Source organism: Cervus elaphus, chromosome 12, assembly GCF_910594005.1.
Source record: "Cervus elaphus chromosome 12, mCerEla1.1, whole genome shotgun sequence".
In the NCBI taxonomy this organism is placed as follows: Eukaryota; Metazoa; Chordata; class Mammalia; order Artiodactyla; family Cervidae; genus Cervus; species Cervus elaphus.
In genome coordinates, this window is record NC_057826.1 from 26109378 (window position 1) to 26126300 (window position 16923).

Here is a 16923-nt window from a genome sequence, read left to right on the forward strand (position 1 = left end):
ATGAATGAACTTCAGGATCATAATGGTAAGTGTGAAAAAAAATGAAGTCACGGAAGAGAACACATACATGAAAATAGGACACAAATACATAACAAAAATATTTTTTAAAGCAAAGGCATGGTCAATAAAGACAGGATAATGATTATTTCTGAGAGGAGAAGGAAAGAGTCCACAAAGGAATTCAAAAGTCATGATGTTTACCTTTGAATCTTTCAGTAAAAGCTGTTTATCATTATTCTTTATACCACATGCAGATTTCTATTCCATTTTAAGTACTTGATATTAAGAAAAAATTAAATGAATGCAACAGAATATTTGCTATAGTTTTCCTTAGACAGTGATTTTTAGTTTCCATATTTTCCAAATTATTTCTAATGTGTACATGTTAATTACACTCTACATTTGTTTTTAAAGAATTACCTTTAGAAAGAAGTACCTTACCTTTCTACTTCAGCCTCCTTTATTTTGGCTGCCTCCCTCAAGGCTGAGTTCTTAGAAAATAAGTCCTGTAAAGTACACTCAAGTTGTCGTTTAGCTTCCAGGCTGGATACGGTCCCCAAATTCTCAGTGAGGTCCTGGATGCCTGCTATTGTGGATTTCAGTTCCTCTTGTTTCTGGCGAGGCACCTCTACTGATTCTTCTGGATTATCAAGATCTACTCTAGGCATCGCAATGATGGCTTCCAGATCGGAGATGATCCCCATGGCCCTGGAGACTGCTTCATTATAGCGTATCATATTTTCATAAGCATCATTCAAGACATTCTGGTGAATGGGAGATCAAATGCTGTGATGAAATTTTCAAATTTGGGGGATTTTTGTCATTTTTGAATGTCTGCGATACATTCATAATATGTCTCTGGGTCATAAAAGAGCAAGCATCTCACACCTTTAGTTTGATAATATTACACTGATATTTTAAAATGAATAAGTTTTTCTATGCATAAAAAAATTTCTAGAATTATTTCATATTTCAATTTCAAATATTTCATAAAGAAAATTGGATTTCTAAGAAATCCAACCTAAATTTAAAAATACATGTCATGAATCAAGCCTAATGATATATATTAATGCTCTAGAACTCTTGTATTAGACTATTAAATAAAACAACTGAATATATTTAATGTATATAACCTCAAGCAATATTTGTGAAAACAAACTGGAAAGACTCCCTCCCCACATCTGCTGCATTTCTAAATTAATGTCTCTGCCATTAACTTTCATTTTGAGCACATCACTTAATGTCTCCAGATCTCTGTCTTCTTGCTGAAATAAATAATTGAAATAAAGAACTTGAAAGGTCCCTTCCAGTCCATCTCTAAGCATAACAGTCTGAGGATTTATGTACAGTGTTTCTGGAAACCATATTAAAATCAAATGGAGAAATTTATTAAGTACCAATTTAAAGAACATATTAGAGTTCATATGACTTTATATGTCTATAGCATTTATACCTAGCAAAATAGTTCAATTATATTATCTAATAACTCTTTGAATTAAAGAAGGGAGTTATCGTCCCCATTCTGTACGTTTGCTGTGACAATTCAGAAAACACAGTGCAAGGAGTTCCGTTAAGCACGGTGTGTTTAACAGATGCCTAAGATATCTACCCTTTCACTACAGGAAAGGAGGGAGTTTGTTGCAGTCGCTCTTCAATAGGCATCAGCAAACTTTTCCTGTAAAGGGTCAGACTAAATATTTCAGGTTTTGCAGGACATATAGACTGTTACAACTACTCAACCCAGATGTTGTAGCGGGTGAGCAGCCATAACAAGCCATAAAGTGAATGGGCATGGCTGTGTTCCAGTAAGACTTTATTTATAAAATCAGAAGCTGTAGGCAGACTGACCAAAGAGCCTTAATTTGATGACCACTCTCTAAAAGCAGACAGATCTCAACATGAATCCTGGTTCTGTTACTACTGAAAGACCTTGAGAAAATGGTACTTTCTGAACTTCCATTTCCTTGTTTTAAAATGAGGCTAATATTAGCACCCACCTCACAGAGTTGTTGTGAGGATTAAAGTGTTCAGTGTACTTCCAAGACATGGTAAGTGCTAAAGAAATGTGGAGTTATTGTTTTGTGTTCTTTACACCATATTTATTCCACTACATTCTGCTATTTCTAAAAAAAAAAAAAAATAAACAAACACAAAACCAAACCAAAACCCAAACTTTTTGGTTCTGAGCCCAACAGAGTCTACAAGGCACATAGAACTAACTGTGTCAAACATCTTTTTTCACTATAAGCACTATATTTTAATGTGGAATGAGTTGGGGCTATAAACTGGCCCTTTGAAGTTCTTTAAAATGACTATTCTCCTGTGTAGAATGTTCTTATAGAACCTGTAACTTCTGTTTCTAAATGTGCTTATTTTTAATTGAAGGATAATTGCTTTACAGTATCATGTTGGTTTCTATCAAACATCAATGTGGATCAGCCATAAGAACCTGTTACTTCTTGAGAAATGTAGATATTAACTAAAGTAAAACATAAAATCAGGTTTTTATGTTTTAAAAACATGAAACTAAAACAAATATATTAACTGCCTAATTAAAAAACTTACAGTGCGGGAATCAATGCTTGCATTAAGTTGCATGTAAAGATCTTCAATGTCATTTAATCTTGCCTCCACATTACTAGCTTCAGAAGAATTTTCTTCACTTTGCTTCTCAATAACAGTCACAGCTTTAATGCTATCCATTTCTGCCTGAACTTGTTCCTGAAACACTTCACAATTATCTTTTTCATTTTGAATATATTCAATTTGCAAATTTATAAGTAATGGCTGTTGTAACTGAGATTTTATCTGATTTAAAACATGTAAGGAATTTTCTAGTTTGTCCTGAAAATCCTTTTCATCCATTTCTTTCAGTTGGGATTGCAGGGCCACTTTTTGTTGGAGAACCTGGCGCAATTTATTATTTTCTTCTGCATACAGCTTTAGTTGTTGTAATTCTCTCTCTTTGAATAAGTCATCAAAGTCTTTATTTTCACTTAATTTCTTGATAATCTCATGATACAAGCTCATGGCTTTCCCAATTCTCTGATTCAAAATTTGAGCATTGAGCAGACTGCTTTCTGGTGGAGTGCTAGGCATTGTTAGTACTAGTTCAGCCCTTTTCTTAATTTGTAAATCCAAAGCCTTCAGTTTAGCTAGAGATGCTTGATATTTGTCGTATTCTGCCACAAACGTGTTCAACTGCTTAATTTTTCCTTCAAGTTCTCGTTCTTTTTCAAGAACTTGGGTTTGTATTTGATCAAGTTGGGTCCAATCCCAGTTTAGTTCTATACAGTCAAACACTTCTTTGAGTTTCAGGACTTGTAGGATACTAGATTGAACGCCAGTGATTTGGTTTTTAAGACGATACAACTCCTCTTTAACATCTGGATTTACTTCTGGATTTAGTAGAAGTTCATTGTGCTGTATATGGTCAAACTCCTTCTGAAGTGCAGATACTTTTTCATGAAATTCTCTGTAAAAATTTATCTTGTGTTCTACTTCATTACATTTATTTTGAATGAATCTTTGAGTTCTGTTGGCTCTAGTCTTAAGATTTTTCAGTCGATCATCTAGAAATAATCTTTCAAATACACTTAGATCCTTAGACATGTTTGTTTGTTCCTGAAGATGTGTCGAGATTACACTCTTAATTTCCTGCAGTTCTTTCTGAGAAGTGGTCAAAGCAACATACAGTTGTTCTAGTTCAGCTTCTGTGGAGGTTGTTTCTGTCTTGGGGATTATCAGTGTTTCATTTCCTTGAAGAGAAAGTTGAACCTTTCCTATTATGGCAACAAATTTGCTTCTTTCTTCCAATTTATGTTCTAATTGCTGTGATCTTTGGGTTGATTTTAAAACCAGCATTTGGTATTGATTCTGTAAGTCCTGAAGGAGGTTATTTAAATCATTGCTTTCATATTCTGTGAGGTGAGGAATATTATCTTTGACCTCTTCAACCAAGGACTCCACAACCTGCTGCTTATCTAGAATGCCATCGTGCACCACCTTGCATTTTCTGATCTGTGAAAGAATGTCATCTGGGAGAAGGGAAATGGGAGGAGTGAGTTCACCTAACAGATTCTTGACCCATAAGATAGCCTCTTTTATTTTGTATCTGGTTTCACACTTCTTGATCTGATTTTCCACCTCCATGTTTAATGGTTCCAATGCTTCCAATTGCTTCTGCAAATTACTTATTGCATCTTCTAAAATCTTCCTTTCTTTTTCTCCCCAAATCCTCTTCATCTGAAGTTCAGCTTGCCCCTTGAGCATAGAAAACCTATGCTTTATAGTATGGAGTTCAGTGGCCAAAGCAACCATGCTTAGATTCCCTTCCTGGGCTTCTGGAGAGTTCAGCCTTAACTGCAGATGCTGCTGCTGCTGCTGCTGCAGGGACGTTTCAAGGTCTTGAATCTTACTCATGAGAAACATAAACTCTTCGTGTCCCACTGCTTGTTGAGAATACTTCTTCTGAACCAGTTGTTCCACTTGCTCCCAACCATGTTCAAGTAGCTTGATCTGGCTTTCCAATAGCTTCTTATCCATGTCAGTCAGACAGTTTGATAAATTTTCCCATTTGATTTTCATCTTGCTTAAAGAATCTTTCTCTTTTTCTATTGATGCCAGAAAATTTTTAATTTTGTCCATATAGGTTGCACTGTCCAGGAGTCCCCTAGCAAAAGAAGAAAAAGTGAAGCTTATTAATATTTACTACCTCAACATGAAGTTAGCTGTCATTAAAAGAAATTAATTCTGTTCTGAATTCATGAAAGAGAAGATTAGATTGTCTGTAAGAACACTCTTTCCTTAAAACAAAAATCAGAATCTTGTTTACTGTGGCTCTCAATTAATGTGTGACGATGTAGAAAGCTCATCTATAAAATGAGTACCATAAAAATGCAGAACCACAGGAAAGGAGTAAAAAGCGAAGGGAACAATGTACACAAAAGTCCTCTATAATCTGCAAAGTACTTGTGCAAAGTTAGGACTAAGGAAAATGACAATATACAATTCCTTTGTTATCATCTTACCAACAATAATGACACTGATCAAGAAGGCATAGCTACCAGGCTAAAATTTTTTTTTTTTAAGGAGAAGCTATATTTAAAATACATACCCAGAATATATAAATGTTTCTTTAAAATAAGAAAACCATTAAAGAATTTTCTTTAATGGTTTCCATATGAAATTAATTTCTATACTATAGTATTAAAATCATAATATTCTTTAACAATATCTTAACACCCCAGGCCTGTCCAAAGAAATAAAGCCTATGGTTGAAAAAAAGAATGCATGTCCTAAATTCTTATACTTACACTTTTAGACTTTCCTTTTCTGTCAACAAGGATTTCATCAAGGATTCAGCTGCCATGAGATGTCCCTGAAAATCTTTAAGGAGACAGTATTGACTTTCTTTCTTTTTCTTCAAAGTAATAAGTGCCTGAAGCAGATTATCCAAGTGCTTCACTGAATAACTTTCATCGTGGAGAACCAAGGCACTTGTTTCTGTTTTGTTGAGATATTCACTTTGTTCTAGAGGTTCAATGGCTGCTTTCTTTCCTTCCAACTGGGTACATAATTCCTGAAAACAAGTAAAGGAAATAAATAAATATTCACTTACTAATTCACTGATTAATTCATTTATTTTCCCCCTTGCTCTTTCCTTCCAGTAACACATTCCATTCCAAGAAGATTTTTAAATATTTCATTTGCACCCAGAGAAACTAAGGTCCTGACATTTAAAAGATTCCCCCCACCACTGGAGTCATGTTAAAATCTAAACTAACATTCATCATTGGTCTAACATCTAATAGCAATCTGGTCACCCTATTGTGTTCAAAGGTTCTACAATGTCTAAAGAAGATTTATCTTGCTTTTATTATTTACATGCATCATCTCTTTTTCCTCTTTTAGATATATGTTTACTATTACGTAAACTTGGCTAAAATTGTAAGGATTATTTTTCAAAACATGATCATGTACTGGATTTTTAGATGCCTTTCCATGGCTATAAGTACATAAATACATAAACACAGTTACGTAAACACAGCCTCAAAAATGAAGAAGGAGTACCCCATAACGCTGATAATTAGGAAAAACAAAAGGAATTTGTCAAACGCAGAAAAATAGATATGACTAAGAAAAGGAATAATGACAAGCCAGAATCTCCAAATTTTATCACTGAATAAATAAGTTTTTAGGAACTTTGTGAAAGAGAAAGACTAATGTTCATTAAACTCTTATCTTTTTAAATGGAAAGATTTATACAACTTACTGATTAGTACATAATTATATAGTTACCAAATTGATCATCAGGCAAAGGTTAAATAAGACTTTTCATTCTGTGCAAGCAAGTTTTTGGTAATTAAAATATATTGTATTGCACTAGATAAATGATGCAATCATGTTGTCAATGTTTTTCTTGTTTCCATACCTCTATCTCTTTTAATTGTTCATTTCTTAACATAACATCTAATTCTAAAGGTTGATTTTGCAGCTCATTGACTTTCTGCTCATCTTCAGTGTTTTTCATGCTTTCTTGAACATCAAGAGAAAGTTGTCTTGACAAAATCATTTCCAAAGCTGAATTCTGAAAACATAAAAAGATTAATTGCTAAATAGTCTAACTTCCAAATGAATAATTTTTATTTTTCTTGATGAAAAAATTCGTTTCTTCTATTTACTCACATTAAAGACTTTTCAAAAGTATATTTTTGCCATGACCAAAGTGGATTTTTCCATGCAATATTTAATGACAAAATTTAGTATTTTCCATGTGATATTTAATACCACGAAAAATGAAACTTTTTTTTACAAGATAGTATAGGATCTAGCATTTCTCGATTATATACCGAGGAATAGCTACAGTCTTAAAGAAAGAAAACAGATAACAAAAAACAAAAGTTCCAAAACTCATACTTAGTATTCACCATGATGCAGAGGGTTGGTTTAATAGTTAGGCATTAATAATTAATTAATAAATTAATTAATAAATAGGCATTCAGTGGTACCCACTGGTAGTTTAAAACAGTAAGTGGAGAGATGCAAGAAATGCCAAAATTTCATGCATTAAAATTGTCATGCCTTAAACCAAGTAAGAGTAAGAATTCCAATTCTGGGTATGGCAGAACAGGTTATATAGAGGGTAATTTGATCTTTTGTGAAAGCTCTAAGAACTTGAGGTTCTCAATAGGATATACAGAGATGGCATTTCAACTCATTTATTAATTTTTTTCAACAAACATTTGTTGAGCACTTACATATACCAGGTACCACAGCAGTAATTTTAAAATATTTCACATTATTTTGATAAGGTAGTCGATTTCATTTTCAGGTTACTTTATAAGTGAAATATCATTCAATTTTGCCATATACTTTCAGGTCAGTAAAAATCCAGTCTGTGCCAAGTCTGTGAATAAAATATATCCACATCTCCAAACAAGGCAGAAATGGTTAAAAATTGTCTTAAAAATACAGTCTAGATAGTAATGTTAAGATGTTAACAATGGGAAAAACTGGGGAAGGGATAAATGAGAACTATCTGTACTATCTTTGCAAGTTTTCTGTCAGTGTGAAACTATTCTAAAATCAGGGTTTATTTAAATAAAACAGATACTGTCTGGAGCTTCACCAATTCTGATTGGTAAGAAAATTCAGTTGACCAGTTTACTGGTTTTGAAGTATCTGCTTGGCACTTAGCACAGGACACTTCTCCAAGGCTGTAAATAATTGTGATTTTTGCCAATTTTTGCCAATTGCCAATTTTGCCAATTTCCTCCATTTCTAACAATTTATTCATGAGAACTATGGTGAATCTCCATGGAAGGCAGGATCTCTGCATGGGATGGGGGGCAGGGAGGGAGATCCAGGAAGGCTGTGAGAAAAGGGGGCGTTGGTGCCACATCACAGATTTCTGTACATAAACTGAAGTCCTGTGAGGGTGAAGCCTGCCTCTTGGTCACCTGATGGCTACTGTTACTTAGTACCCCAACAAATCCACCTGCAGGGCAAGCGCTCCTGAGCTAAAGGCATAGACATTAAACCCAGGAAACCGTCACTCCTTATCAATAATTTATTAGGAATTCAGAGCCCTGGTCTCTCTTACCTGATGGACCAGTCACTTGACTAGCCACATTTATAACCTGCTATTTGTACTCAGCCTTCAGTGGTCAGAGACAGCATACTAAAAAACCTGAAATCACCCCAAAACACCATTTGTTTACCAAATCCAAAAGCCATGTTTCCACTTTGGCAGAAAATCCAACAGAATCCCTCAAACGAACATGTTAAATTTAAAAAGTAACATTCCTTTGTGCACACCCCAGACATTAGAACACAGACACCTGCCCTGATTGGCTCCTGGAAAGATTCTTTTGTAACCAGCCATCCTTTACTCCTCATCTTTAGCTCTATTCTGATTTTGCAGGCTCATTTGAAACATCTTATTTTAAACAATAAGATGTTTCAAATATATTTAAAAGAATACAATATCATGGTTACTCATTACCCATGACAGGGACATAACTGATATATAATTTTCCATATTAAAAATACAATTTAAAGTCCAACCCTCACTTCTTTTTCATCTATTCTTCCCTAGAACTAACCACTATTCTAAAATACACACACATTTGTCTTTATACTTTGACTACATATGTTAATATTCATACAGTATTATTTTATGTATTTTTAACTCATAAAATTGGAATCACATATGTATTATTTTATAACTTATTTTCTTCATTCAGTAATATGATTTGAGGTTTATCATGGTGTCAGATATAAATCTCACTCAGTCATTTGAGGTTTTATTCAGTTCTGCTGTCTAAATGAACACGTATGTCTGTCAGGCTACTATGGATATTATCATGCTTCCAATTTTTCCTATTTTAGATATTGTGGTGATAAACACCCTTGTTTTAGGTCTCCTTGAATATATGTGAGTTTCTTTGGGCTGTTTTCCTACAACTGAAATTACTCCTTAATCCACCCCTGCTGATTTCAGTTTAAGTATTATTTCCTTAGAGGAGCTCTCTCTGACAACAGTTCAAGTCAGACTCCTTTACTGTAGATTATAATGGAAACATGTTCCTTCCTTTAGTTCCTGTAATTAGACTCTCATCAGATAATTAGTTGGTTAATGTATGTCACCTCCTGTAGACCAGAAGCTCTATGAGAAGAGAGACCATATCCATTTTCATTTACCATTGAACCCTCATTGCCAACTCCTGAATGGATATATAGATGAATTCACATTAGAAAAAAATAAAAGAATTTCATTTAGTCTTTGATTGTCAAGATTAACCATCAGTGGTTTATAAAGTGGAAAGAATTGAGGACCAATCAATCTAGCAGTTATGGACCAGAGATCTGCTAGGAATGACAGGAACAGGACTCAGCTGGGCTGAAGGAGAGTAAAGAAGGTTTGAACACATGCACAAGAACTCAATAAAGGGTCCACTGGAGCCAGACAGCATATTAAACCTCAATTAACAGCCCACGTAACACATCTGATAAAATTGGGGGATAGACTGCCAAACATCAAGCTGGGTAAAGACAAGCCTGGTTCTAATCCCAGCTCTTCTAGAATAAGAACTTGGCTGATTAACATCTTCTGATGTTAATTCCCTAACCTGAAACACAGGGTTAGGATAGAAATTTTCTAAGGTTCCTTAGCCTAATATTTTAGGACTTTGAAGAATGTCCTCAAATGCATGCTGCTCCTGGATATTAATACCATTTATACTATGTAAGTTACTCCTGTAAAGAAATAAATCTTGGATTGAGAATAATACCTCTAGTGTAAGAACCAAGATTTGCATAGTGGCCAGAAAGCAAAGTAATATACTTGGAAAACAGAGTTGACACATGACCTAACTCCATGTTCCAAGACAAAAATTTTTCTACTGACTTACTAGGATAACCAACACCAGAAATAAACATCATTTACCCCAGGAATGAACTCTCTTTCTTCCTCTTCATTCTAGTACTGACTTCCCTGAGTCTCTGGTCACTCAGCTACAGGTGAATGCCTTGCATGTTTTATGTCTGTGATCATCCATGTTCATTTAAATATTGAAATGATAAACACTCAGAAAATGTTAAAATGAACAAAAAATGATTCAGACATACTGACTGACCATTATGGCCAATGACAAAGAAATTCAAGTAGCAATCATAGACAAAAGGTGTTTTTTTTTGTTTTTTTTTTTAGGAGCAATTATGCCATGAAGGTTGACATTTGGGAAGGAAGGGACAAGAAAGATCATGCAATATGGGTTAAGCTATAATGTTGCTTTATGAGTTTTTAGAAAAATAAAAAGAGAAAAATGTATCAGCTACCCTGTATTTCCTTTTTACCATTTCCTTTTATGGACACCTAGAATCCTAAGAGATTACTCAGACTTCACTTTTTATCATATCCTAATTTGTAACCCCACTTAAGTTATATAGGAAGGGGGAGATGGAAGGCAGTTTTGTATTTTCATATTTAAAAAATTTTAGAAATTCACCTCCATAAAAATATCCAGTATGATCTTGGATCATAAGCACCCACACCCTTCAGACTGCATTTTGTAACTTCTTGTGCCTCTAAGCCTGCATTAACATTTTTGATATTAAAGAAAAAGTCAGCCAAAGGTCTGGATCTAAATATCTCTTGAGTGAGTGAGGGAGTGAAATTCAGTCAGTCATGTCTGATTCTTTGCAACTCCATGGACTATACAGCCCATGGAATTCTCCAGGCCAGAATACTGGAGTGCGTAGTCTTTCCCTTCTCCAGGGGATCTTCCCAACCCAGGGATCGAACCCAGGTCTCCCACATTGCAGGCAGATTCTTTACCAGCTGAGCCACAAGGGAAGCCTAAGAATACTGGAGTGTGTAGCCTATCCCTTCTCCAGCGGATCTTCCTGACCCAGAATTGAACCAGTGTCTCTTGCACTGCAGGCGGATTCTTTACCAACTGAGTTATAAGGAAGCCCACATGTCTTTACCGGGGCTAAGTAAGAAAGTATTACAAAATTAAGATTTGCTGTTCTGTCACTAAGCTGTGTCCAACTCTCTACGACCCCACGGACTACAGCACATCAGGCTCCTCTGTCCTCCACTCTCTCCTGGAGTTTGCTCAAATTCATGTCCACTGACACGGTGACGTTATCTAACCATCTCATTCTCTGTCACCCCCTTTTTCTTTTGCCTTCAGTCTTTCCCAATATCAGGGTCTTTCCCAAAGAACTGGCTCTTCACATCAGGTGGCCAAAGGTTCCAATAAATTTTTTTTTAAAAAAAGAGGTGTTACATATATACAACGGAATATTCAGTTCAGTTGCTCAGTTGTGTTCGATTCTTTGCGATCCCATAGAGTGAAGCACGCCAGGCTTCCCTGTCAATCACCAACTCCCGGAGTTTGCTCAAACTCATGTCCATCTAGTCAGTGATGCCATCTAAACATCTCATCTTCTGTCATCCCCTTCTCTTCCTGCCTTCAATCTTTTCCAGCATCAGGGTCTTTTCCAATGAGTCAGTTCTTCACATCAGGTGGCCATTGGAAATTCAGATTCAGTCTCAATCCTTCTAATGAATATTCAGGACTGATTTCCTTTAGGATTGACTGGTTTGATCTCTGTGCTGTCCAAGGGACTCTCAAGAATCTTCTCCAACACCACAGTTCAAAAGCATCAATTCTTCAGCACTCAGCTTTCTTTGTGGTCCAACTCTCACATCCATACATGACTGCTGGAAAAACCATAGCTTTGACTAGACAGACCTTTGTCAGCAAAGGAATGTCTCTGCTTTTTAATATGTGGCCTAGGTTGGTCATAGCTTTTCTTCCAAGGAGCAAGCATCTTTTAATGTACCCAACCGTTAAAAGAATGAAACTAGAACACTTTATAACACTAGGCACAAAAATAAACTCAAAATGGATTAAAGATCTAAACTTAAGGCCAGAAACTATAAAACTTCTAGAGGAAAACAGGTAAAACACTCTCCGACATAAACCACAGCAGGATCCTCTATGACCCACCTCCCAGAGTAATGGAAATAAAAGCAAATATAAACAAATGGGACCTAATTAAACTTAAAAGCTTTTGCACAACGAAGGAAACTATAAGCAAGGTGAAAAGACAGCCTTCAGAATGGGAGAAAATAATAGCAAATGAAGCAATTGACAAAGAATTAATCTCAAAAATATACAAGCAAATCCTGCAGCTCAATTCCAGAAAAATAAATGACCCAATCAAAAAATGGGCCAGAGAACTAAACAGACATTTCCCCAAAGAAGACATACAGATGGCTAACAAACACATGAAAAGATGCTCAACATCACTCATCATCAGAGAAATGCAAATCAAAACCACAATGAGGTATCATTTCACACCAGTCAGAATGGCTGCTATCCAAAAGTCTATGAACAATAAATGCTGGAGAGGGTGTGGAGAAAAGGGAACCCTCTTACACTGTTGGTAGGAATGCAAACTAGTACAGCCACTATGGAGAACACTGTGGAGATTCCTTAACAAACTGGAAATAGAACTGCCATATGACCCAGCAATCCCACTGCTGGGCATACACACTGAGGAAACCAGATCTGAAAGAGACACGTGTATCCCAATGCTCATCGCAGCACTGTTTACAACAGCCAGGACATGGAAGCAACCTAGATGTCCATCAGCAGATGAATGGAAAAGAAAGCTGTGGTACATAGACACAATGGATATTACTCAGCCATTAAAAAGAATACATTTGAATCAGTTCTAATGAGGTGGATGAAATTGGAGCCTATTATACAGAGTGAAGTAAGTCAGAAAGAAAAACACCAATACAGTATACTAACGCATATATACAGAATTTAGAAAGATGGTAACAATGACCCTATATGCGAGACAACAAGAGACACAGATGTAAAGAACAGACTTTTGGACTCTGTGGGAGAAGGCAAGGGTGGGATGATTTGAGAGAATAGTATTGAAGCATGTATGTTATCATATGTGAAACGGATCGCCAGTCCAGGTTCGATGCATGAGACAGGGTGCTCAGGGCTGGTGCACTGGGATGACCCAGAGGGATGGGATCGGGAGGGAGGTGGGAGGGGGGTTCAGGATGGGGAACACATGTACACCCATGGCTGATTCATGTCAATGTATGGCAAAACCACTACAATATTGTAAAGTAATTACCCTCCAATTAAAATAAATTTTTTAAAAAAATGAAATAATGCTATTTGCAGCATCATAGATAGACGTGGAGACTGTTATACAAAAGAAAGTAACTAGACAGAAAGATAAAACCATATATCATGTATATGTGGACTCTAAAATAAAATGAAACAAATGAACTTATTTACAGAACAGAAATAGACTCATAGACTTAGAGAATGAACTTATGGTTACCAGGTGGACAGGATTGGGGGTAGGGATAGACTGGGAGTTTGGGATTGACATGTACACACTGCTATATTTGAAATAAAATGCCTTTCCATATTAAAAAAAAAAAAAGATTCATGTTTACAATAGAGGGGGGAAAAGGTGTTAAAAGTGTTATTAGAAACTAAAACTAACTTCCTCTAGTACAGGCTTGTGAAAATTATTTGAAGACTTAAGTTCCTTCCATCTGCTTTTAAAAAAAGAAGCATTCTAATGAAGTAGCATAAATTATCAATAGCTTGTCACCCAAGAGTAAGTAAAAGCTTAATAAACAAAAATTTTTATTATTGAGTTGTGATCTTTAGTTTTGAATATATTCTACTGAATTTGGGGAGTTCACAGCCAACATGGGTCTGAGAAGCTGAACTTAAAGTTATTAAGCAAATCTACTTATCAATGTCATGTATTAGGATAGAAAAGTACTCAAGTATTTTTCCTCTTTTACTTATTTACAGCTCTTTAAATACCATAACGAAAGTTCCTTTTACAGGCTGTTGAAGTTCCTTCAACAGGCTCATCACAGGGCCCTAAGCTTTTAACACACACTTTGTTAGCTCAATCCAACACAGTTTGTGGGATTTCATGTCAGAGACATGTTCCATTGGCATTTGACCTTGTTTCACATTTTAGGAAATGCTATCTGGCTCCTCTAGTCCTCCATGCATTTCTTCTTTTTTTTGGCTGCACTGGGTCTTTGTTGTGGAAGCAGGGGTGGTTCCTCTCTCTTGCGGTGGGTGGGCTTCTCATTGCAGAGCCTTCTCTTGTTGTGGAGCACAGGCTCTAGGGCATGAGGGCTTCAATAGCCACAGCATTCAGGCTCAGTAGTTGGAGCTCGCCAGCTCTAAAGCACCGGCTCAGTAGTTGTGCATGGGCTTAGCTGCCCCAAGGTATGTGAAATCTTCCCAGACACCCTGCATGCTCCCCTGCATTGGCAGATGGATTCTTAACCACTAGACCAGCACAGGGAAGTCCCTCCATGTATTTCTGCTCTTAGAAGACAACAGAAGTGCAGATTCTCTTTATCCCTGTGTATCACATATTCCATAAACTGCTGACAATGAAAGGGCTAACTTTCTCTGTTATCCCAATGGACCCTGGACTGTGAGAGGCTGCCAAACAGGGAAACTCTTTCAAATGTAGTTTATTGGATAGCTCTTTGCGCCTTTTCCATTTCAATCTCTCACCTATGAGAAAGCACTTTAAGAGCCACAGGGAAATATACCCATTTGGATGTTTAGAATGAAAACAAAACGATATTCTTCTTTCTTCTCCCCAGGGAAGATCAGAAGCCTGAATGTTATTATTCTCACACTAAATGACCTGACAACAGTTAAAAATACATTTGCAGTATAGGGTTGATGTAAGAAGATAAAGAAAGGCACCTATCCTTCCAAACAGTCTCTGATTTCATTATGAAATCAACCAAAAAAAAAAAAAAAGACCCACCAAAATAGAGCTGTTAGATTTTTTTTTCCCTAAGGAAATGGGTAAAACACATTTTCTTTTGCCTTCTCTAATTTGCTTTTGAGCTCTTGACCTAAGAAACTGTATCTGATTACATATCAGAGAGAATAATAAGCCTAAATTGATGACTGACATTTCTAACAGATGAACAGTAATATTTCACCGCTGAAATCCTGGACAGTTTCCTAAGGGCTCTTTTTACAAGTGAGCATCATAAATAGCCAGCACATTGAGGGTTTAATTATGAAATCAGGAGGCTTGATTCACGACAACAACAACACCTCTTCATTCGCAGACATGATGTCTTAGAGCTGCAATCACAAGCACTAACCTTATTTATTTCCCAGTCTTCCTCCAACTTTTCCACTGCAGCTGAGTCCTGAGTGGACTCCTGTACATCAGAAGTGACCTGCTCCTCTCTGCCTGGCAGTGGAAATTTTGCTTTCTTTTCTGTTGAGCATTCTGATTTGAGAATGCTGTTGAGACAGTTTTCCATCTCCTGCTTAGCAGATTCAAGTCTGTTTTCCAACTCTTTTTGTTTACACTTCAGTGATTTAATATCATCTTTAATCATCTTCTGTCCTGCTGAAGATGTATTTTGCTTGATGGATTTTGCTAAAGTTAAAATCTTCTCTAATGTGCCATCTTGTAAATGGAGACTATTCTCTAGTTCCTGTGAGCAGAGAAAAGATTGTCACCAAAGTATCACTGTTCAATTATCACAAGAGTTGGTTGACTTTTGTAAATTATAGAGTATTCTGCTTCACTAGTGGGAAGCTTTGTAAGAAACGTATCAACCCATATCACAAAGAAGAAACGCTGGGCAAAATTTAAACTAATGTAGTGACCCAGATCAAATTCCCCAACAGATTTTTATAAGATACTAGAAGGTTTTATAAGATTACATTTATAAAAAGTAATGAAGAATATGTTTACAACCCATTCCTAGAACATAGGAAATGGCCAACACCTATTTGTTGAGCATATATTTTGTTCAAGATACTAATTAATATATAAATAATACTAAAATCAAACACAACCAAAACACTAAATAATAAGTGCCTACTTTGTGCAAGGCCCTAAAAAGAATAAAATCATTTAGTATGTGCTTATATGAATCTAGCGCTAACATTTAAAATTCAGAGAAAAGCTTAAATCAATCAAATGCAATATCTTAAATAAAGCAGGAACTCAATCAATATTTACTAAATGCTTAAATGAATGAAGCGAATTTGAGACTTCCAGACTCAAAAGGAATTTGATAAACTATAGCAGGTATGGAAGTTACTACTGAAACAGAATAAGCCTAAAAGTTACTAGGTGAACTATGTTGTATTTATTACTCGCTGTTCTAATGGACTACACAATAAGTATTCATTCATTCACGCGAGTAATATGATTAAGTTTTGAAATTACATAGATGAGTAAAATATAGTCCTTTAACAATCCTATAGCCTAGTGAGAGTGACACAGAAGTAAACAGACAATTGTAATAGATGTGGAAAGATAGATGCTAACAAATATGCACAGGTCATTGAAACATTTTCAGCTGGAAGAAGGGAGTTACAGATTGCATTTTGGATAGATACAAGGTGGCCAGGGGCAAGCTGCACCAGCGAGGATGACACCGCAGGCAGGGAGCCTATTCAGACACCTAACAAACACAGGCATCTGTGAGATGAGGGTCTGCTCTAAAGCAGCGATAATGGGGGTGAGAGCAGAGAGACCAATTGTAGAGATAACCCAGAGATGAAAGAGACAACTCTTGATGTCCATCTAGACTGGGCAGCCTAAGAAAGGATATCCAGGTTTCCGACCCGCAGCCTTGAGAGATGGTGTAGATTTCCAGAGTCAGAGGAGAAGAAGCAGGCTCACAGGAAAGGAATCGGGGTATAGAGAAAAGGAAGGAGATGACGAGTTATTTTCTGGACATGCTGAACCACAAATAACTATGAGACACTCAAGTACAGAAGTCTAGTGGGGTCAGAAGACCCAAGTAGTAGCCCCCGCTCTGTCATTTAGCTCATCATATATAAA

At 36.2% G+C, this 16923-nt stretch overlaps 1 protein-coding gene across 4 annotated transcripts in view; it reads right to left on the bottom strand.

The window, feature by feature from the left end:
* SYNE2 (spectrin repeat containing nuclear envelope protein 2) overlaps positions 1-16923 on the bottom strand; it is a 315690-nt gene that overhangs the window by 144272 nt on the left and 154495 nt on the right. For all 4 annotated transcript variants that reach the window (XM_043921131.1, XM_043921132.1, XM_043921130.1 and 1 more), the window contains exons 45-49: positions 15218-15559; positions 6434-6589; positions 5316-5581; positions 2566-4672; positions 442-764 (exon numbers count right to left, since the gene is read on the bottom strand). In XM_043921131.1, the coding sequence (XP_043777066.1) occupies positions 442-764; positions 2566-4672; positions 5316-5581; positions 6434-6589; positions 15218-15559 (3194 nt within the window). The remainder of the gene's footprint in view (positions 1-441; positions 765-2565; positions 4673-5315; positions 5582-6433; positions 6590-15217; positions 15560-16923) is intronic.